The 23,287-nt window shown below is 44.0% G+C and overlaps 1 protein-coding gene across 1 annotated transcript in view; it reads right to left on the bottom strand.

Annotated features, from left to right (window-relative positions):
• Positions 1–23,287, bottom strand: part of stab1 (stabilin 1) — a 111,085-nt gene that overhangs the window by 7,409 nt on the left and 80,389 nt on the right. The window contains exons 49-66 of the mRNA XM_072381442.1: positions 21,938–22,072; positions 21,797–21,856; positions 19,316–19,492; positions 18,995–19,084; positions 18,627–18,773; positions 18,092–18,151; positions 17,844–18,015; positions 17,614–17,763; positions 15,170–15,274; positions 14,168–14,284; positions 11,537–11,669; positions 10,058–10,118; positions 9,722–9,866; positions 9,405–9,538; positions 8,867–9,032; positions 7,082–7,188; positions 2,782–2,901; positions 2,275–2,409 (exon numbers count right to left, since the gene is read on the bottom strand). Coding sequence (XP_072237543.1) covers positions 2,275–2,409; positions 2,782–2,901; positions 7,082–7,188; positions 8,867–9,032; positions 9,405–9,538; positions 9,722–9,866; positions 10,058–10,118; positions 11,537–11,669; positions 14,168–14,284; positions 15,170–15,274; positions 17,614–17,763; positions 17,844–18,015; positions 18,092–18,151; positions 18,627–18,773; positions 18,995–19,084; positions 19,316–19,492; positions 21,797–21,856; positions 21,938–22,072 — 2,214 coding nt within the window. The remainder of the gene's footprint in view (positions 1–2,274; positions 2,410–2,781; positions 2,902–7,081; positions 7,189–8,866; positions 9,033–9,404; positions 9,539–9,721; positions 9,867–10,057; positions 10,119–11,536; positions 11,670–14,167; positions 14,285–15,169; positions 15,275–17,613; positions 17,764–17,843; positions 18,016–18,091; positions 18,152–18,626; positions 18,774–18,994; positions 19,085–19,315; positions 19,493–21,796; positions 21,857–21,937; positions 22,073–23,287) is intronic.

The raw sequence follows: 23,287 nt of genomic DNA, 5'->3' as shown, positions 1-23,287 counted from the left end.
GAACACGGAACAATAAAGGTCGAAGGAGGAAACGATGCTAACAGAACACGGAACAATAATGGTCGAAGGAGGAAACGAAGCTAACAGAACACGGAACAAATAAAGGTCGAAGGAGGAAACGAAGCTAACAGAACAATAAAGGTCGAAGGAGGAAACGAAGCTAACAGAACACAGAACAATAAAGGTCGAAGGAGGAAACGAAGCTAACAGAACACGGAACAATAAAGGTCGAAGGAGGAAACGATGCTAACAGAACACGGAACAATAAAGGTCGAAGGAGGAAACGAAGCTAACAGAACACGGAACAAATAAAGGTCGAAGGAGGAAACGAAGCTAACAGAACAATAAAGGTCGAAGGAGGAAACGAAGCTAACAGAACAATAAAGGTCGAAGGAGGAAACGAAGCTAACAGAACACGGAACAATAAAGGTTGAAGGAGGAAACGAAGCTAACAGAACAATAAAGGTCGAAGGAGGAAACGAAGCTAACAGAACAATAAAGGTCGAAGGAGGAAACGAAGCTAATAGAACAATAAAGGTCGAAGGAGGAAACTAAGCTAACAGAACACAGAACAATAAAGGTCGAAGGAGGAAACGAAGCTAACAGAACAATAAAGGTCGAAGGAGGAAACGAAGCTAACAGAACAATAAAGGTCGAAGGAGGAAACGAAGCTAACAGAACACAGAACAATAAAGGTCGAAGGAGGAACCGAAGCTAACAGAACACGGAACAATAAAGGTCGAAGGAGGAAACGAAGCTAACAGAACAATAAAGGTCGAAGGAGGAAACGAAGCTAACAGAACAATAAAGGTCGAAGGAGGAAACGAAGCTAACAGAACAATAAAGGTCGAAGGAGGAAACGAAGCTAATAGAACAATAAAGGTCGAAGGAGGAAACGAAGCTAATAGAACAATAAAGGTCGAAGGAGGAAACGAAGCTAACAGAACAATAAAGGTCGAAGGAGGAAACGAAGCTAATAGAACAATAAAGGTCGAAGGAGGAAACTAAGCTAACAGAACACAGAACAATAAAGGTCGAAGGAGGAACCGAAGCTAACAGAACACGGAACAATAAAGGTCGAAGGAGGAAACGAAGCTAACAGAACACGGAACAAATAAAGGTCGAAGGAGGAAACGAAGCTAACAGAACAATAAAGGTCGAAGGAGGAAACGAAGCTAACAGAACAATAAAGGTCGAAGGAGGAAACGAAGCTAACAGAACAATAAAGGTCGAAGGAGGAAACGAAGCTAACAGAACAATAAAGGTCGAAGGAGGAAACTAAGCTAATAGAACAATAAAGGTCGAAGGAGGAAACGAAGCTAACAGAACAATAAAGGTCGAAGGAGGAAACTAAGCTAACAGAACACAGAACAATAAAGGTCGAAGGAGGAAACGAAGCTAACAGAACACGGAACAATAAAGGTCGAAGGAGGAACCGAAGCTAACAGAACACGGAACAATAAAGGTCGAAGGAGGAAACGAAGCTAACAGAACACGGAACAAATAAAGGTCGAAGGAGGAAACGAAGCTAACAGAACAATAAAGGTCGAAGGAGGAAACGAAGCTAACAGAACAATAAAGGTCGAAGGAGGAAACGAAGCTAATAGAACAATAAAGGTCGAAGGAGGAAACTAAGCTAATAGAACAATAAAGGTCGAAGGAGGAAACTAAGCTAACAGAACACAGAACAATAAAGGTCGAAGGAGGAAACGAAGCTAACAGAACAATAAAGGTCGAAGGAGGAAACGAAGCTAATAGAACAATAAAGGTCGAAGGAGGAAACTAAGCTAATAGAACAATAAAGGTCGAAGGAGGAAACTAAGCTAACAGAACACAGAACAATAAAGGTCGAAGGAGGAAACGAAGCTAACAGAACACAGAACAATAAAGGTCGAAGGAGGAAACGAAGCTAACAGAACAAAGGTCGAAGGAGGAAACGAAGCTAACAGAACACAGAACAAAGGTCGAAGGAGGAAACGATGCTAACAGAACACAGAACAATAAAGGTCGAAGGAGGAAACGATGCTAACAGAACACAGAACAATAAAGGTCGAAGGAGGAAACGATGCTAACAGAACACAGAACAATAAAGGTCGAAGGAGGAAACGAAGCTAACAGAACAATAAAGGTCGAAGGAGGAAACGAAGCTAACAGAACACGGAACAATAAAGGTCGAAGGAGGAACCGATGAAACAAAGCCAAGAGAAACAGGAGAAACAGCTCTCCTTTTCCTTCATGTTTCTGTGTTCTGATTGACGGGTCGTCTGCACCAACCTTGTTTTTGTTATCGGTAACAGTCAGGTTGAACCCGAGCCTCGAAGCGATGGCTTCCTGGTGTCTCAGATCCTTGAAGTGCCACCTGCTGTGATTGGTTGAGAAGTGATACTCCAGATCTCTTCCAGACAGAGTCTAAAAAACAGAGAAGAGAAACTTCTTTAACCTGCTAGTTTAAACAATTCAGGTCTTAAGATTTAAAGCGTGATCACAAACTGACAGAAACAGTAAAATTAAGGTACAAAGTTTCACACATCAGCTTTACAAAAATCTGCATTAATACGTTTAAAACCTGCAAAGTTCTTATATTCTTCCTTCAGAACAGGATCTATGGAGTTCCACAGAGCTCTTTGCTTGGGTCTCTTTTCTTTTTTAAACATATAAACTCCTCTTTTTTTTTGGTAAATCCTTTTCAGTCTCATTTATATATTCAGTACAAACACAATTACTGTTGAATGAAGGTCAACATGTTCAGATAATTATTTAAGGTCTGGAGTTGTACTTCACCTGGTTTTGTGTGAATCCAGCGTTGTGAGGAACAAACAGGGTGATTTCAGACTTCCTGTGAGACAGAACTTCAATAAGCTGCTTGCCCTCTAAGGACGAGCCGGCGTAATCCAGCAAGAACTGCAAAGACAGAGACAGAACGTTGAGTTTGTGTGAATTCAAAAGATGAATGAATCTGAGCAGCGAAACGAACCACACAAATGCGATAAATGCACTAAAATAAACTGAACTATCGTGTGAAATTAGCAGCTCAGCAGACACGACCACAGAAACCAAAAGTCTTCAGTCCAAAACACGTGAACAGGTCTGTCAATGTTGGAGAGGTTCAAAGGCTGTTGGTGCCATGGTCTTAATAACAGATATTTCCATCATCTCACCATGTCTGTGCGGCTTCGACCTTCATCTTCTGGTTACCCAGTAGGAATGTAGCACAGAGTGACGTTTCGATGAATGCGACGCTAACACAGCTGCGTGAAAACCAAAATAAACCCGAACAGGGTTTACAGAAGCCAAAAGAGCTCATCCTCTCAAAGTAAATCCAGAAGTTGCAGCTGCAGAAGTCTTGTTTCTGTGATGGTTGGTTCAATTCAATTCAATTTTATTTATATAGCGCCAGATTACAACAATTGTCATCTCAAGGCACTTTAATAATATAGTCCAATTCAAGCCAATTGGAACTAAATTCACTGTAATCATAATCCAATTAATTCATATTGAGCCAATTATAGATATATAATATAGATCTGGTTCAGCTCAGATCACGACAGGAGGAAATATTCCGTCATTTTTAAGTCTGTCGGCTCATTAAACTGAAATTAGCCTGATAATCTGGTAAGATTCAGCAGATCTCACCGTCTGCACACATTAGACGTGATGTCTCAGCCCACACTGTTAAATGGATGTGGCACAGCGTGGCGTGCAGTGAACTTAAGGCGATTTCTGCCTTTGTAAAAGCATCTTTAACAGAATAACTCCGGACACCTGCTCACATCTTAAGACAACATCACCGTTGAAAGTCTCAGATCTTACGGAGTCACTATTTTCAAGACCACAGCTAGATTTTTCTGAGATCATTTCCCATCATGCACCTGTTGGAAAAAATGAAGTCGACCGAGCTTTTAGTGCAGATGAAACGTCGTAGAGACGTTCGTGCTGTTTCCATAATGCAGTTAGTTTCTCCTCCGTTTGTTCGGTCCAACTGAACCGTATGTTGATCGTTGCCGTGGTTACCGTCGGCCACAGCTCAACAGCTTACAAAAAATATGATTAAAATAAAACTAAAAAAATCAAACAAATCCTTTGTTTCATATGAGGCTAAAGAGAAGCTGATTCAGAAAACAGGAAGAGTAAAGCAGGCAGAACTCAGTGAACCATCACCTGTTTCAGGGGGAATAAACACAGGTCTTATGTCACCGTGAGCCTAACAACGCTGTGAACATGTTCCAGTGAAGGCTTTAACTTCAGATACATCATCATATTCATGAGTAACCGTAGAGGTACCGAACCAGCAAAACATCCTGATTTTGGGTAAATGAGCTGGATCGAACAGCTCCACACGAATCTGCTCAACAAGAAGAAAACGGGGAAAGATCTGAGGTGACTGTTGGAATGTGTCTGATTTATTACGGGCGCCTCTTATCAGAGAAGTTGAGAGCAGGGGGGAGGATTTATGCAGACTGTGTGGGGGGGTATGGAGAGTCAGAGGAGGAAAGTTCTGGTTCGCTTCTGATGAGCTCTTTGTTCTTCTGTAATTCAGCCATGAGGCAGGAGGAGATGAAGATGTGACCCAGACCATCATCTTCACGTCTTTTCTCGTGTTGAAGGGTTTAGTTTTTAATCGGGTCAGTGTTCATGACGACACTTCAAACAGATAATCTTTGGGATGTCGAGCACCTCCGAACTTAAGATCTCTGAATATTGTTGAGAGAAAATCGTTTTATAGGGTTGTCCCGACTTTGTTTACTTTTAATCTCTTTATAAACTACAGATTTTAAACAAATAGATTTACCCGTCAGGAATTAATACATTTAACTGGATTTATCTCTGAGCTTAAAGTGTCATAGAGCAGATAAACTCATTAAAAAACTTAAACAAAGCTTTTTTTTTTTTTTAAATAAACCTCATTATTATGTATAAATATCTGTGATATTCTGCTTCTCTCCTCCTGCCTCTTAATGCAGCTGAAATCCTAATAAAGCCTCTTATTTCCTGTTTTATTGTCTGTTATCAGACCAGCAGCCTCTGATGTTACAGATACAACACGGTCTGATAAAATGAGCTGTTTTTATTCTGACTTTGTTGTGACTCAGAATATTAGTTTCACATTAACAGTTTACAGGCTGAAGCTGCTCTGATGGGAAGAGGCACATTAAGGACAATATGATGCTGTGCTTGTGCTGGTGGGCAGTTCTGGGGACATTTCAACAGAATTTAGCCACTATTTTGTCCAACACAATAAACACAAGTTGCCTCAGCTTCCTTCTGTTCTCCGCTAGCTTCCTTTTGTTCTCCGCTAGCTTCCTTTTGTTCTCCGCTAGCTTCCTTCCGTTCGCTGCTAGCTTCCTTCCGTTCGCTGCTAGCTTCCTTCCGTTCTCTGCTAGCTTCCTTCCGTTCTCTGCTAGCTTCCTTCCGTTCTCTGCTAGCTTCCTTTTGTTCTCTGCTAGCTTCCTTTTGTTCTCCGCTAGCTTCCTTTTGTTCTCCGCTAGCTTCCTTTTGTTCTCCGCTAGCTTCCTTCCGTTCGCTGCTAGCTTCCTTCTGTTCTCTCTTAGCTTCCTTCTGTTCTCTCCTAGCTTCCTTTTGTTCTCTGCTAGCTTCCTTCTCAGCTAACAAGCCGACTGATTTCCATTAAAATGCTAACGTGAAATGTTAGCGGCTATCGGGGGGCTTATAGAGGGTTTTCTACACACTCAGCTGCTGGGATGATGTCATCGACGCCCGCTGCTGCAGCAATCTGTATTTATTTGAGGAATAGTTTCGGCCTTTATAAATGCCTTTTTAAAAACACTTTAACTGTATAATTAATTAACAAAAACAGGATTTCATGTTTCAAGAGAAATACGATCAGATTTCACAGCATTCATCAGTACAGGTCACTGCTGTGCTGCAACAGGCACAGCTCACACTTTCAGCTCTGCTGAGACACGGTTCATCATCAACAAGAGGAAGAATGTGTTATTATTCTCTTTAAAACAGGCATGTTGACATGGTTACGTATGTGTGTAGACTGAAAATTAAATGAAACTCTGGCTGTAGGAGATCACACAGGGAAATTAACCTCCTCCCCCTCAGAAACCTAATATATGTGGGAGGGAAACGCAAGCTGGAAACAGATCGTTTGCTTCCTACCATAAAAACAGTTTTTAACAAGGCTAAAAAGTGGATTTTTGCCCGTAGGGGGTCTGTCTTTGAGGCTTCTGCCCAACTGAAGATGCGAGGTGACATCAGGCAGTAAAAGTTCATCTACATGCAACACCTTCTGATTTCACAGGAAACACAAATAAAAAGGTCAAAACTGAAGACTTTCTGCTGAGCACTTGAATTATTCAACATTTTCTCTATTCGACTCGCAGATCTGAGGTTTGATCTCATCAGTTTTGTTTCTGGAGCTGAACTGAATCTTTCATTTCTTAATTAGTCAACATGGAGTCTCTGCGCTCATCAGCTCCCTGTAATTACTGTTCCTTTGACACCTTCCAAAGCTCGTTATCTTCGGTAGGTCACAGCAGTTTTCTCTCATGAGTGTCTGACGTTCCTTTAATGATTTACACGGCAGTTTATTTCAGGTGCATCTGATCAGACCCTCAGCTGATTTAATTCAAGGAGACGCTTTGTTGGACACACAGACTTCCATCCATCTGTTTTCTGCCTCTTTACAGGGAAAGCGACCACAGCCGCCGCCTCCTGCTCTTCTTGGGGGACTCCGAGTCATTCCCAAGCAGATTCTGGGTCTGTCCTGCTGACCAGGAGCATCCTAACCACAAACCCAAACCAGCTGAACTGGAGGAGCAGCTATCTACGCACAGCTCATAACAACAGGTGAGGATCGACACCTTCAGACCATCAGTGATTAACTTTAAAGATACAAACCTGCTTCATTACTGCCTCCATTTAAAAGCCAACGTACGGTTTGTGCCTTTTAGGCGACTGTTGTGACACGGCGCCACCTTTGGATATAAACTGTTCGTTCTAAGTTGACAAAAACAGTCTTATTTTCATTTCGAACGTTTCCGCCAGTGAATAAAGATAAGGAGGATGTGCTGGTTCTGAGTGTGTAATCAGAACCGGACGCTGCCACACTCACCTTGTAAAAGATGGAGAAGTTGCTGTATGTAGCGAGGACGCTGCTCAGGACGCCGTTACAGAAGTCTCCGTTTCCAACGTAACCAGCAGAACACGCACAGGAAACATCTGCAAACGCACACACTAAAATCAGAAGGAATGTTTTCCACCCGAGTCAGTGTTTCTAAGGTGGAATAAGCTGTTAATGATTATAGGATCAATGATTAAACTGCCAATAAACTGATTGAAACACTGAAAAAAGACAAATGCACTTCAGAAAAGATCTGCTCTCATTCTTTGGTTTCAATTCAGGTTAAATTCTCTGCTCTTTCATTGGTTTTTTATTTATTTTTAATTCACATCCCTCTGAGTAATTTCAGATTCTTACAAACCTTTAAACGTCCTGAAACAAAGATGGCTTCCCTTGGAGTTATTTCTGACCAGGATCTGACCTTTGACCCACATATAAAACAGGTTTCTGCCTTCTTTCACCTTCGTATTATTGTTAAAATCAGGATCATCCTGTCTCAGAGCAGAGAAACTGCTCTATGCATCTGTTACTTCAGGACTGAACTACTGTAATTCCTTATTATTGGGCTGTTCCACAGATTCTCTGAAAAGCCTCCAGCTGATCCAAAACCCTGCAGCCAGAGTTCTGCTGAGATCTAACAGCAGAGATCATGTTTCTCCAGTTTTATGTAGCGAACTCAAATGTGGAATTTAATACAAACTGAAGACTTTGGAAATCTCCCACATTCTGGTGTGGAGATGTTTGTGTGTAAGGACCAGAGATCCTCAGATTTACAACAACCTTTGGCCCATGAAAGCATTTTGGGGGAGTTTCTCAGCCCTCTTTCCACAGACCTGCCCCATAAACTTAGGTGGATGCATTGATAGCTTAGTGCTAACTAAGCTGAACAAACAACACACCCTCTCAGGAGAGTATTGGAGAAAACCATCCCAGGACACTTCTGACCTTATCTGGGTCAAAGTAAACAAACGGTGACATTTGCCCCGAATCTGATCCAAACCAGAGACAGACGTGGATCTCTCAAAATGACCCAGATTCACTTTCAGCTGAATGTTGAAACTGTGTTAAATGTGCTTTATATCGTTGTACGAGTTCTTCCAGGTTCTCAGTGAGATCACAAGCTGTATTTTAAGACGTATGTGGAAGAATACCGAAGAAATCATTATTTTGGAAAATGACTAATCGGCCCATGCAGCCACATCGCCCCCTGGTGGTCTGGAGTGTTGAACAGTTTAACCCAAAATAAACTGGACATTTAACCGATGTTTCCTGCTGTTTCTTCTTCTATGTTTAACACAGGAAGATAACATTGTTTGGTTCCTTATTCACACGTCATAACTTTACAGATATCCATCTGACTCATAATCAGTACCGATGTTATATTATATTGTTATTTGAAGTCTTTATAGCATAAGTTTATGCTACATCTTTAACCTTTATATCTTAACAAGTTGTGTTTCAGAATCTTCTGAACAAATGTTTGTGAATCAGAGGAATGAAGAAACCAAGTTCTTTTGTTTAATTCAAAATCTCTTATAGCTAGAATTAGCTCGTGTTACAAAAGGAGCTAACAGGCGTCACAGCAGGTTCAGGCTTGCCATTGGCTGAAATGTTAGCCTACGTCATGCCCCACCTCCGCGAGTCAAAATACGGAACCAGCGAGGCAAAGTAAAGAAGAAAACAAAGTTTTGACAATCTCTGAAGTGCCCTGAGATGATATTTGCTGTGATTTGGTTCTGAATCAGTGAAAGTTGAGCAGGTGAGCTGCTGTAGTACCTCTGAGCCTGTAGCAGTAGGCGTCGTACTTGCTGCTCTGAGCCACCGGCTCCTTGTACATGACCAGGCCCACGTGGTTGTCTCCACATTTAACCGAAGGGAAACGGGTCGGGTATCCCACCCTCCCCCCCTCTATCCAGCCGGCGACGCACAGATGCATCCCCGCCTGTCAGAACCAGAGGAGAACAGGGAAGGAGCGATAAGTCCCAGCATGCACTGCTGTGAGTGGGGCTGAGACGACCCTGAATGATTCATTTACACAGCTGTGATCATCCGTTTCTCATCTGAACATAAATGAAAATATCTGAGGAGCATCTTCAGCTCTAAAAACTGTTTTTACAGTGATGTGATGTAGAATTATAATTCGTCTTCTGTATGTTCCAGTGTTGAAATCCAGATGTTCCATCCTAATTATTGACAGACATGAACTGAACTCCCTGTTCTTCCATCAGACATCAGAACAAATGAAACATGAGCAAAGACTGAGGTGAGATTTCCTGATTGTGTCTCCGTGGAAACCCCCTGAGAGTGCAGTTACCTGCTGTGCGTCTCCCAGCTGTTTAAAGGTGGCTAATGTGGCGCCCTCGGCCCGGCAGGCGGCCCCGGCCTGACTGAAGTTCATATTGTACTTCCCCTCAGGAGAGCGCATGTGAAACACTCCGGCTGTGTTGGCTGTGGAACAAATCGTGCGACTCACATAAATCAGCCTGTGAAACATTAACGGCCGCAGCTGAGGCTGAGGAGCACCTGCTCTCTGATCACCCGATACCTTCTGCATCATTAACAGAGTGAAACCCTGAAGAATTAACAGTAACAGCCACTAATGAGCCCCGTGTTTACAACAGTAAGCGTCACCATGGTAATGCAGGTCCTTGCAGGTGGCCACGGGGTCGCAGCCCCCGTTGTCCTCCAGGCAGCGGTCGACGGGAGGCGTCGCCTTCTCCAGGCACTGGACTCCGTTACCCACGTATCCCGGCTGGCACTCGCACTCTCGCTCGTTCTGAGGAAACCAGACAAGTGAGAGGTGAAGCTGGTACAGTCTGAATGTGTTCCATCAGCTTTCAACCTGTTGGAAAAGGACATTAAACCCAGATTTGTGACGTTTCTTTAGGCGCTGAAACCACACCTGTCCTGGAGGTATTAAAGACACAAAGAAGAAGACAGATGATGAGGACGAAGGCCGTTACTCACTGGACCAGTGAACTTGCAGAGGGCGAAGTCGCTGCAGCCTCCGTTCTGCTCTTCAACACATCTGGACAGAAAAAACCCAGGCTTGGCTTCGTTAAATGGACTTAAATAGGTGCAGCAGTAAACAAATGAGGCATACAAGACAAACAGGAAGTGCCTTCAGTGAGCAGTGAAAAGTGATAAAAAGATGTTTCACACATCAACCAAATGGAATCAAGCAGGTTCTCAAAGACAGTTACAGTCAGATGGTTGACCTTTAACCCTCAAAATTCAAACAGCTTCTGAAAGCTGAGAGGTTTCCTCTGTGGTTATTACGGTAATTTATCTACAGGAAGCCGGCAAACCAGCCTCAAAACCTGGACTGAAATAACTCCAGAAGAGATGAAAAAGCTCAGACTTGTTGCTGCACATGAACCTGCAGAAGATTAGTGACGTTTGGTGTAAGGAACCCATTTCCCATGTGCTGTTCCCAGCCAGGATCCCAACCAGAGACCAGTTCATGGTCATTTTATCTGATCTTCATATGAGAGAAGTGTGTCTGCAGCCTGAGAGCAGAGCTGGAAATAACTGCATCTACATAGTTTACATTTTATCGCCCGATTTTGCACATTGAGAGAAAAATTATTATTGTAAATATGTTTTATAATGTTTAAATGTCAAATTTAACATGAAAAATGTGTTGATGGTGTTTTTTAATCACTAAAACTGTAAAATCAATAGTTTTCTGTAACCAGACACTGAAAGTTTTAAATATTCTCTATATTTAACATGAAAAATATATATTTTTTAAATCACTAAAACTGTAAAATCAATCGTTTTCTATAACCAGACACTGAAAGTTCTAAATATTCTGGAAAAACAGGCAAAAGCACTGACTGACAGAACGTTTTCTGAACCTTTTTATGGTTAAAATAAGCAAAACAGTCCAGACCTGAACCCCCATCATGTAATATCTGGGTCGACCGGATAAGAATAGTTTACAGTAAACATATTGTATGATTTTCTTTCTCTATTTTATCGATCGATCTTTATTTGTACATCACTTTTCATAGAAAATATGCAGCAAAAGATGGAGTAAAGCAGCCAAACCCACAGCTGCACACATGGACTTACAGCTGAGTGTTTTATTAGAAAACACCAAGTAAAAGAGAATATAAATGAATGAAATTAAATTAAAAGCTTTACTAAAAAGGTAAGTTCCAGTCCCAGCTGCCCTCAGGAAGGCTGATCCATAAACGAGGACCAGAGTAGCTAAATGATGCCGCTCCGTATGTTTTAGTCCCGACTTCAGCAGCAGATATCAGACGTGTGTCGGAGGAGGTTCAGAAACCAAAAGAAAGTCAGATAAATGGGCGAAGACCACTCAGCAGCTTTTAAAACCAATAAAAGCATCTTAAAACCCACAGCAAGCCAACCACAAGGCAGATTCAAGGATAAAGCTTCAGGAAACTGAGGTCAGAGGACGCTACTGGCCACACCCACCTGTTGACGGGCTCGCAGGAGATGCCGTCTCCTTGGTAACCACTGTGGCAGGTGCAGTTGACAGCCAGTCCCGTCTGGTTGCAGACTGCGTTGGTGTGACAGCCGCCGTTGTACTCGGAGCAGAGGTCCGGAGCTGCAGGGTTCACATGGATAAACAGATCTAACTTCTGCTGATGCTGTCATTCATACGCCGAACCAAAGATATTTGGTGTTACACGGTTAGAAACAGTTTAGAGTTTCAAGCTGCAAAAAGTTGGGGCGGGGCAGTTTAGGTCCAGTAATTAAAAAGGAGAAGAACAGATTGAAATCATGATTTGGGACAAAAGATGTTCAGAGGAGCTCCAGTTTGTGTTTAAAACAATGTTCCTCAGAGAAAGACTGGAAGGGATCTGCATATTTCTGCCTCTACAGAGCAGAATATAATTAAAGCATTCAGGGAACCTGGAGGAGTTTCAGTGTAAAGGACGAGGGAGCAAGCCTAAGCTGGACCCCGTGACCTCTGACCCCTCAGATCTCTGAGCCTAAACTGGACCCCCGTGACCTCTGACCCCTCAGACGCTGCATCAAGAACCGTCATTCATCAGCAGCTGATAGAAGCACATGGACAAGGGATTACTGTGGAAACCTTTGTCAAGCACCACAATACAGAGTTCCATTCACAAGCTTTACTGTGCAGAAAAGAAGCCTGATGTTAACCTCGTCCACTTCTCTGGGCTCGGAGGCGTCTGGGATGGACCGTCACACGGTGGAAACGTGGGCTGTGGTCAGACCCATCAGTATTCCACATCTTTGTTGGAAGAAATGGAGCAAAGAGCAAAAGCAGCATCCAGCCTGCTGTCAGCAGCCAGTCCCTGCAGCCAGGCTCTGTGATGGTATGGGGTTGGATCAGGGGGCAAAGCTCATTTCCACTTGTGTGACGGCAGCATTAATGCAGAAAAGCTCACTGAGATTTTACAGCAACATATGCTGCCTTCAAGGCCACATCTTTTCCTGGGACGTCCCAGCATTGTTCAAGCAGACCATGGAAAACCACATTCTGCCACAGTCCAAAGGCCTGGCTGAGGAAGAAGAGGTACGGGTGCTGGACTGGCTGCCTGCAGTCCTGACCTGTCCCCAGCAGAGAAACAACCACCCCCCCGCACTGCTGCACACCTTAACACCTGTTTAAGGAGGAATGGGACAAAATAACAGCTGGAACTCTGCATCACCTGGTTTCCTCAGAGTCAGAACGGCTTTAAGTGTTGGCAGAAGGAAACGTTACAAACTGCTCGTCTTCAACAGCCAAACCAACCACAGCATCTGCATCTCTTGCTCCATCAAAGGTTGCTAGAAACTTTGGTGTCATGACTGATGACCAACTAACCTTCAAAGATCACGTTACCTCGGTTGCTCGTTCAGCCGCTTTGCATTACTAAACATAAGAAAGATCAGACCATACCTGACCCAACATGCCCCCCAGCTCCTGGTGCAGGCCATGGTCATCTCCCACCTTGACTACTGCAACTGCTCTCCTAACTGGTTTCCTAACTGGTCTCCTAACTGTTCTCCTAACTGGTCTCCTAACTGTTCTCCTAACTGGTTTCCTAACTGGTCTCCTAACTGGTTTCCTAACTGGTCTCCTAACTGGTTTCCTAACTGGTCTCCTAACTGGTTTCCTAACTGGTCTCCTAACTGGTTTCCTAACTGGTCTCCAGCCTGTGAAACCTCTGCAGATGGTCCAGAACGCGGCGGTGCGTCTGGTCTTGGATCAGCCTAAAAGAACACGCCCCCCCTCTGTTCATTGAGCTCCTCTGGCTGCCCTTAGCCACCAGCATCAGATCCAAGTCCCTGATGTTAGCTACAAAGAGCTTAATGGAACGGCTCCATCTACTTGAATGCTCTTGCAAAGGCTTCTGTCCCAACTGGGTCCCTCCGTTGGTCCCAGGATTGTCGTCTAGCAGCTCCTACACCACGCCTAAGACAATCCAAACTCTGTTCATGTGTCGTCCCACGATGGTGGAATGACCTACCGAGCGCTACCAGAACAGGGGCGTCCCTGTCTATCTTCAAGAAGCTCCTGAAAACCCAGCTCTTCAGAGAGCATCTCCTATCCCAGCACTTACCTTGTACTTCCCTCCCCCCTCTATCTCTGCACTTTATCTTTCTGCTCTTCCTTCTATGCCTGCACCCTATCTCTACTCTGTCCCCTCTGACAGAGTCGGACTCCTGGGTTCCTTCTATGTAGCTTATTGTTAGCTTTTTATAAAGCTGTTATATCTTCATTTGTAAGTCGCTTTGGATAAAAGCGTCTGATAAATACAGAAACAACATGAACAAAGTGGGAAAAGATTCACTGTCCTGACTTTTATGGGATGTGTTGCAGCCTGAAATGTTAATGAGGTTTGATTCAAGTAAACGAATCGCCTTTTGGTCCAGACTCAGACACAGTGGCGTTCCCTCCCCTGACAGAGTGAGGTTGTGTGTTAGAGCCACAGCTGGGTCAGGGTGATCCCACTTTAAGGTCAGCACTTTCCTGCCTCTCACTCCGTGGTTACAAAGCTATTTACAGCTGCTTTCTCTTTTAAAGGGATCGGACTCTTTTTGGCCTCAGCCTTCAGCTCCTTTAAGGATCTCTGGCTGAACAACACTCACGTGGCTCCGGGCTGCAGAAGGTGCCGTTCCCCTCGAATCCAGGCTTACACTGACACCCGACTCGTGGCACGCAGTCGGCCTCAGCGTGGCACTGCCGGCACTCCTCTGGGATCGAGCCTGCAAACAGGAGCCATCAATCAATCGATCGATCCATAAGGTGATGGAGTAACAAATAAAAATCGTATTCGTGCTAAAAGAAAAGCAAGTTTTTATCAATAATGCAGCTTCCACGACTTAAATAATAAAACAGCAAAAGTTTGGACAGTTAAATGGAATAAATGATGAACAAATTGCTCATGAATCCGTAACTCCGTCACATATATATATATATATATATACACACATATACATATGTATATATATATATATACATACACACACATATATACACATACATACATATATATACACATATATATACATATATAAATACATATATAATGATGAGTTATTGGAGAACAGGCTGGACGAAGGTTCAGGTTCTGCAGGATCCGCCTCCTTTGACCTCATGATGTTTTACCTGCTTTTATTGAGTCAGTCCTGTCTTTGTCTTTGGTTAAACTCCTTATGAGCCACAGAAAAACCACAGACAGCGACAGTATTTAGTGTTTTAAGCTTCTTCTTCCATCTGGATGAAGGTTTTTTTCTCGCCTGTTTAGTTTATAATTTGTTTTTAATTCCGCAGAACACTTAATCTAGCCTTAGTTTGAACCTTTGTATCATTAGTTAGTAGATGTGAAGCTTTCTGTCTACATTACCTGTATGTTTTTCTGTGTTTTTCTGCTCCTGAGAACTGCCGTTTAACTATAATGTGGCAGAACCTTTCATTTTTCAGACTTATTTGAGTCTGGAGCTTCTGCAGAAACATTCAGAGGGAAGTGCACGATAACACCAGCTTTAAACCACCTCAGATACTTTCTAAGACCCGTTTCTGAGGTGCTTTTAAAGGCTTACATCCAGTGGAAGTCGTTAGGTGTGGGACTCATTAACCGTAACGCTCACCGATCTCGTTCTGGCAGCGATCGCCTTCCCAGCCCGGTTCACAGACACACCGCCCGGTGCCTTCGATGCCTTCGTCACACCTTCCCTGCTTCTCACAGCTGCAGGCTGAGACACACAAACACAACTTTACACATTTTCTAATCGAGCAGAGGTGTGAGAACAGGAGTTATTTCGGTCACAGTCTGGCTCTGTGCAACGTTCAGGGACCAGCCTACAGTCGGGGAAATCGACCGCTACTCCCAGAATGCAGTTCAAAGGTTTGTGACGGTGTGTTTTGGGTTTTTTTGCTGCCTCTCCTGACTAAAACAAGACGACCTGCAGATGTTTCATGTTGTTAACTCGGTCTGCTGGTTTGTGTCCAAGCACATCCGGGCATGGCGAGTGTGCAGCGTTGCTATGGTGACAGACTGCTGGAGAGCCGAGGCGTTGAGAGTCTGTCGGCTTCTGTTTTTGGGTGTGAAGAGGTCACAAAGAGGCCAGATTTCCATCGGAGGTGGCGACACGTTCATGTCAGATCAGGATGTTTAAGGTCAGCGCTCAGCTCCTGCCCCGAGGGGAGGAGTTCAAGAATCTGATCGATTACTCGAGTAATCGGATTCGTTTAAACGTGATTTCCATCACAATGCCGCTGTGAAACTGTGCTTCCAACAAAGAGACGAAAGCAGCTGAACCGGCGTCTTATTCAAAGCTCTCCGCCTCCTCAGAAAGGAGCTGCTGACTTTACCGTCTCTTTCTTTCACCGGTAACCAGATATGTGGTCAAAAATGGTTCCCAAGGTAACCATTCCTACCTCTGTCTGTGTGACCCGTCAGAGAGATGATGGAGCCGTCTGGGATCAGTAAATATCAGTGAAACAGGTGAATGGAGCAGTTTGTTTCACGGCTGATAGAAGCTTAAAATAGATTCTCATCTTTTTAAATGTGCCAATGGGAAAAATTTAAATAGAAACACTTTCTTTCTTTTAATTTTTCCAGTTTATTCTGCCTGTTCTCCGTCTTCTGGCTCAGAAAAAACAACTCAGGATCTCTTTAGCGAGGGATGGAGGTGGTGACAGAGATGGACAGACAGATCGGGGCTCCGTCAGCAGTAATGAAGGAGCTGAGCTGGAAGGAGAAGCTTTCAGGTTCCTGCTCCATCTTTGCTCCAACCCTCACCTGTGCTCACAGATCTGGGTTCTGACCCAAAGAATGAGGTCGTGGTTTCCTTCAGAGGGGGGCGGGGCTCAGCCTTATAGATAGGGGGAGGAGCTCCAACATCCAGAGGGAGGAGCTCCAACATCAGGGGGAGGAGCTTCACCATCAGGGGGAGGAGCTTCACCATCCAGGGGGAGGAGCTCCACCATCCGGAGGGAGGAGCTCCAACATCGGGGGGAGGAGCTCCAACATCCAGAGGGAGGAGCTCCAACATCAGGGGGGAGGAGCTCCACCATCCAGGGGGAGGAGCTCCACCATCCGGAGGGAGGAGCTCCAACATCGGGGGGAGGAGCTCCAACATCCAGAGGGAGGAGCTCCAACATCAGGGGGAGGAGCTACACCATCGGGGGGAGGAGCTCCCTATAAAAGATTGATATCTTTTATAGTTTTGCATTTTTTTCTCACAGAATATTGAGATTAGAGTCTCACATTTTGTCTGGATAATTTCTTGCTCAAAGCTGCATCGAAACATATTTTTGTCTTGTTTGACTCGGTGTGATGACCCTTATCCCCGTCCCACAGCCAGTCCCAGCAGTAGTTTAATGTTGACTGCAGGCCGGGAGCAGGTACTTGGCTCATTATGAAAGGGTTTGAAAAAGTATGACAGGATGAGCTTTTAAAGACTTGAACACAGTTCAGGATGAATTGGGCCCAACAGGACTGTAGAAGATGCCACAAAGTCTTCTAAATTTAGCTCTGAGTCATCTTGAAGGTGTTTCCGAAGCATTTGTGTGGCTTGTTTTCATGGATTTTTACACTGCTTTAAATCCCCCCCCCCCAGGGGTGCGTCTGATGGAGCCGACGTGTTTGATGTCACATCATTAAATACGTATCCTTTCACCTGCTGGTTTCTGTAACTTTCTGTGAAAAGTGGGAACTGCCTGCAGAGCAGAACCTCCTTAAATGACCTTTTCCTTCTTTAAGAGGCTGAAGGAAGCTCGGTCCATTTCATCTGAACCCGCTCACCTCTTTTTAATGAGCCGCAGGTAAAGTGAAGGACCAATCAATGATTATTTCTTCTTTAATTCATATTTTGTGGCTCTCATCTTGTTTCTACTTCTTTTTTTAAGATAAACCTGCATCTGTATTTGAAGCTCATGCACGGATTATACACTTGTGCTAAATTTTAAGAAGGTTCTGGCTGTGCTGCAGTATCCAGCAGCTGCACTGGCATCCTTCATCATTTCTTCCTGCTGAATTCTGGCGTTTTTTCCACCGTTTGGACTCAATGTTTGTGGCTCTGGTCCGTACCTGTGCAGTTGGCGCCGTAGTAACCACTGGAGCACAATTCGCAGGATTGTCCTCTGAATCCCTTGTGGCACCGGCAGTGTCCTGAACCACGAATGCCATCACTACAGTTGCCATGGTTGCCACAGGGAGCTTCGACACCACCTGGACACACTGGAGCGCATGAAGCAGGTTTAGAGCCCGAACGCAGCGTAACTCGGACCTTAATGTGCAGAGAACATCTAATTCCTTACCCTGACAGTCTTTGCTGTAGTGGTTTTTGCAGCACTTCTGGACCCATGAAGGATACAGGCAGACCCTCTTACAGCCCCTCTGGGTGCCGATGGGATCGTCCAGGTCATACCACAGCGGATACCTTCTGAACTTGTACCTGCTGCGAAATTTGAAACAGCTCTCCGTCTTCCCCTGCATGGAACCAGGTTTAACCTCCTTTTTTAGTTCATTTAAGGCAGCTGAAGCTCTGATTCGTAGACGTTCTTACCGTATCTATGTGATTGAGGGGACAGTTTGACAGAGTGAAGCTGCAGATTCCACAGAGTCCCTGAAACATTCAGCAAAAGGAACTTTGAGTCCAGTTTCCAATAATTTAATCAAACAAACGGGGAATTGGATATTTGCTGGGCAATCGATAAATAAGAACAGCAGCTCTGGAGACTGATAATAGCTGTAAGAGCCTCTGATTGATCAACACAGGTCCATGAGGCACACAGCCCTGCAGGTTTCCCTGCTCCAGCACACCTGATTCAAATGAATGAGTCAGCTGTTTAAGCTCTGCAGTAACCTGATGAAAACCCACTCATTTCAAGCTAAAATACTACATCTCTCCTTTCATTTTGGACGACAAGCTCTTGCTTCCTTCACTGAACGACATCATTAGAGCTTCGTGGCTCAGATTTACTTCACATCACCTGACTGCAGTGATTCCTCTAAATTAGAAGGATCATTTTGGTGCATTTTCCTCTCGATGTGCCTGTTGCAGACACAGATTTTACAGTATCAGCGTTAGATCTACTAACGTAGGTGGTTCTGTTCTCCACACTGTCGCAGAACGCTCCCAGGCCAGGTGGCTCCAGCAGCTGGTCGATGCCATACGCCAGGCCATCTTTGAAGGTCAAGTAGCGCTCCACCAGCCTGGCTGAATTATCATTAATCAATACTTCCCCCTGAACACACACACACACACACACACACACAGAGTAAAGTTTTAATATTACAGCCACAGAACACAACTGGATGCAGTGAAATGAAGCAGCTGATTGGTGCAGATCATTGTGGCGATCATGTGACTTAAGAGTCCAATCAGGGGGCTTTCTGTCTTCTTCGCTCCTTTTGTAAAAACAACTGGTTGTTTTGGCTCTTTGGTTTATTTGTGTGTTTTTCTCACCACCAGCGTCCTGTCGCAGCTCAGCCTGATAGTGGATCCGTGCATGGTCCGGTACGATGGGGATTTACTCGGCTGAGTGATACCTGTCAGCTGCACACACACACAGTCATGTTTCCTTGTGCTAGTTACGGTTAGCATATGTAAGCAGGAAGATAATACGTCTAAAACCAGCCTTTAACCCAACATTAAACCCAATCCTGACTGATAATGACACGAAATTACAAAGAAAATACAAAGAAAAATCTGTTCCAAGAGCAACAACCACCAGATCCTCCCTCCTCTAACTGAGAGAACAAACCTCCCATCTCACCCTGCTCTTACCCTGGAGTTGCGCACGATGTGAGCCTTAACGATGGCAGCAAGTTGCTCCTGGTGGTCAAGGTTGGCGAGCCAGTGCTGCCTCTCAGGCTGCAGGGACTCGAGGGCCTTATTGGTGGGCCAGAAAATGGTGAACGGCAGGTGGACGGACATCTGGAGCACAGGCAGCAACCCTGCATCCTGTTAAAAAGATGGACAGAACAAAGTTGCAGAACAAACTCCTGCAGACTGAAAAAATTTATTAATTATCATCCTTAATTACTATAAAAAAACAGGAAGTGGCCTCAGGTGTACAGCCAATCAGGCTGCTTTAAAGGTGACGTATTATCGCCTTTTTTTAACAAATTGACACAATTTTCTGAGGTCTTATTGAGATGTATGAGACAGACTTTAGTCAAATTACAGTATTCAAGAGGCTTTATTTATCCCGAGGGAAATTGCTGCGCAACAGTTATGGAACAAGGGGGAAACTACCAAATAAAATAAAATAGAGAAATAAGATAAAATGAAATGTAAAAGTAAACATAAAAGTATGATTTGAGGGGTGGAAGCTTTAGCAAGTAGCCAAGTGGTCGCGGCTCAGCTGAGCTCTTGAAGAAAGTCTCTGATCAGAAAGTGACAAAACTGTGGGATTATGTCACTTTGAACTGGAGTCAAGGAGCTCCCAGAGAGGTTCAACCAACCAGGCATCAACAGGAAGTTGGTGAAGGGCTAGTTTCTGTAGGTTTGTACGTTGGCTGAGGACACGCTGTGTTTACCTGCGTTACCTGTCATCAACACCTGGACACCTGCTGTGTGATTTAATGCAGTAACACGGACATAAAGAAGCTGTTCCTCCAGTCAGAAACACTCCAGCTCTATATATAGATACAGATAGTTACTCTATTGATCCCAGAGGGAAACAGTTTAGCAGTTAGCTGTAAGTTAGCAGCAGATGCTAGCAAACGATGCTCTCTCATTAACTAATGGACCAAGCCGGAGATGTTCACAGCGTAACTCGTAGTAATGCATGTGTACCGTTAATTACTGCGTTTAAACACTTTGGATATATTAACCTAATTAAACAGTTGTATTTGGAGACCTCCATCTTTATCAGAAACATGCCGATAATGTAACGCTAACACACAGAGAGTGAGGAGAGGACCGGTGTTGTGTTGGAAACACACCTTAAACACACAGCTGCAGGTTGTCTGAGTTACAGAACGGAACCGTTCAGCTAGAAAGCTTCAGCTAACAAAGTAATGTGGGAACAATAATGTTCATCTTTCAGGAAGGAACAGCAGGAACTCCTTAGAAGTTGGTGTACGTCATCTTCATTAGCTAAGCTGTTAGCGTTAGCTGCTGCTAACAAAGTAATGTGGGAACAATAATTTTCATCTTTCAGGAAGGAACAGCAGGAACTCCTTAGAAGTTGGTGTACGTCATCTTCATTAGCTAAGCTGTTAGCGTTAGCTGCTGCTAAAGGAAGAAAAAAAATCAGTAAATAAACCATGAGGAGTTATTTCTCAGATGCTTCCATTTCCCTGCTCTGAAGTTCAGGCTCTGAGAGTTGGAACTGATCCTCTTTGTGGCTCAGTTCCTTCAGTCCAGCGTTGAACTGGACCAAGTTGTTAAAACAGTGGGATGAAAAGTGTTTGCTGCACATTCACAGTCTTTAGCTAACTCTGCTGGAACATTAGCCTCAGATATAGTTTATCCACTGGGCTCTTATATCCTCTGAGGCTGCTGCTGGATGGAAGATGCATGCTCCTCAGTGCAGCTGACAGCAGAACATTTCCACCAGACGCTGGCTTCATCCGTCCAGCAGGGTGGATGTGAGGGGGCGGGGCTTAGAGGAGGAGGCGGAGCCAACTTAAGGAGTGACGTACTTTAGAAATGAACGTTAAATGAGGAACTTTCAAACAAAGGGGAACTCAAACAAATACAAGGGTTGTGTCTAATATGTTTTCCCAGGAATAGAAAGAAGGGATTTTTACAGAATATGTCACCTTTAAATCAATCATTCAGTTTCATATAAATGCCCTTTAAGTACTGGCAAAGTAATATTATACGCCACTGATTCTCTGTTTGCCTTCATTTGTCAGATTTTAACAACCTTCAGAACTGTGGAGGACAAACAAATAATTAAAGAGAGGACTTCACTGAACCTCACATTAATTGCCTCAACAGTTTTTAAGCAAACAGTTCACCTTAATTAAGATAATCCAGAGTGGACATGCAGTCATACAAATCAATTTGTTCCAACCGATGTGGAAATTTACAAGGAGTTGACCTCATTCTTAAATTAGAACTCCACAAAATCAAACTGAAGAAGGAAAAATGTGAGTTTAATTAGTTTTTCATTAGTTCTGGCTGCGGCTGCTTTGCATAACAAATATCTGTAATTATATTTTTGACTGAGTCTGGTTTTGGAATATAAGTGTAATATAAAGGGAGGATAAATATGTACAAAACAAGAAGGCAGGAGATGCTATGTGCTTTTACCTCGATGAGTTTGTAGAACTTGCTGTAGCCATAAACTGTGGCTGCGGTGGTGAAGTTCATCTAAAAACACACAGACGGACTCATCAAACTGTGCATTTATTCAGATTCTGCATTCATTCATTGAGAATAAACTCTGCGCACCGTTTTAACATCGAGCTGTGGTTTGTCCTCCAGCTCGAAGGGCGTCAGCAGCGTGTCGATGTGGTGAATGATGCCGTTGCTCGTGGTATAATCGCTCCGCACAATCCTCGATCTGTTGTTGATCCACACTGAGCCCTGCAGAGGCATTAGTTTCTTTAATGAAGATTCATCTCAGGGAATGTCCCCGTTTATCTCCAGGACAAATAAAAAGAAACCTACGGGAGGAATAAACACTTCTTGCAGTAGGTTAACAGCACTATGTTGAAACTAAATTAATATTTTTCACTTCATGGCTTCAGTTTTAAAAGCAGCCAACTGAACGTTTAATAACTCTGAGCAGGAGATATTAAGAAAATGTCCTCAACCGGAGAGACAATAAACACATTTTACAGCACACTTATGACTAAAACCCTTTTTATAAACCTTCCCTCTGATAGACGCAGCACAGAAACCACAAGTTTACACTTCAGGAAAAGGAAAAGACACCTCAAACAGAGAACCTCACGGAAAAATCTAAAGAAATCAACCAAGAGGTAAAAAACCCACAAGTCTGTTTCACCCTTTGGTGCCATTTCCAGATGCCTGAAGGTCCCACGTTCATCTGCTCACAGAATAACACGAAGCCATCATACATCTCAGGAAGGAGAAGGATTCGGAGTCCCAGATCAACGTGTTTTGGTGTGAAACTAAAGACCTTCTGAGGATGCTGGCTGAACCTGGTCAGATTCTGTCGTTATCCACAGTAAAACGAGTCCTGAGCTCAGCGAGGAGAAAGTCACCTTCGTTTTGGAGACATGTTCTGTGGCCATAACGATCAACAGTGTATTTGGAGGGAAAAGGGGGAAAGTGCAAGCTTCAGACGGTACAGGGGAGGCAGCATCGTGCTGTGGGGCTGCTTTGCTTTGGGGGGGGGGGGACTGGTGCCCGTCGGCATCCTGAGAAAAGAAAATTATGTGGATATACAGCATAGGTGTCAAACTCTGGCTCTGTAATTATATTTGGCCTGCGAGGCAATTTCAAATAAATATTAGAGGTGACCGCCAGTATTATACGGCGGCAGCGCATTCACAGCTTATACTACAAATCCCATAATGCTCTGCTGTTGTTTTGGCGCCTCAGTTAGGGCAGAGGCAGGTACCCCCCTCCTCTGTGTCAGTAGCATCTATGCTAGCGGTCTTCTTGTGCCCCCCGCCTCTCCCCCAGACCACACTTCGACCTCAAACCACAGCTGTCACTGTTACCTACCAAAAAATGGCCAAAAGAAAGGCAGAAATAGAACTTTTCTGGACAGGTGGGAGACAGAATATCTGTTTATGTAAAAGATGGACCTGTTTGTCTTGTTTGTGGAGC

This window comes from Leuresthes tenuis, unplaced genomic scaffold (assembly GCF_036924035.1).
Source record: "Leuresthes tenuis unplaced genomic scaffold, fLeuTen1.0.hap1 SCAF_3, whole genome shotgun sequence".
Classification (NCBI taxonomy): Eukaryota; Metazoa; Chordata; class Actinopteri; order Atheriniformes; family Atherinopsidae; genus Leuresthes; species Leuresthes tenuis.
This window is presented reverse-complemented; position numbering and strand designations above follow the sequence as displayed.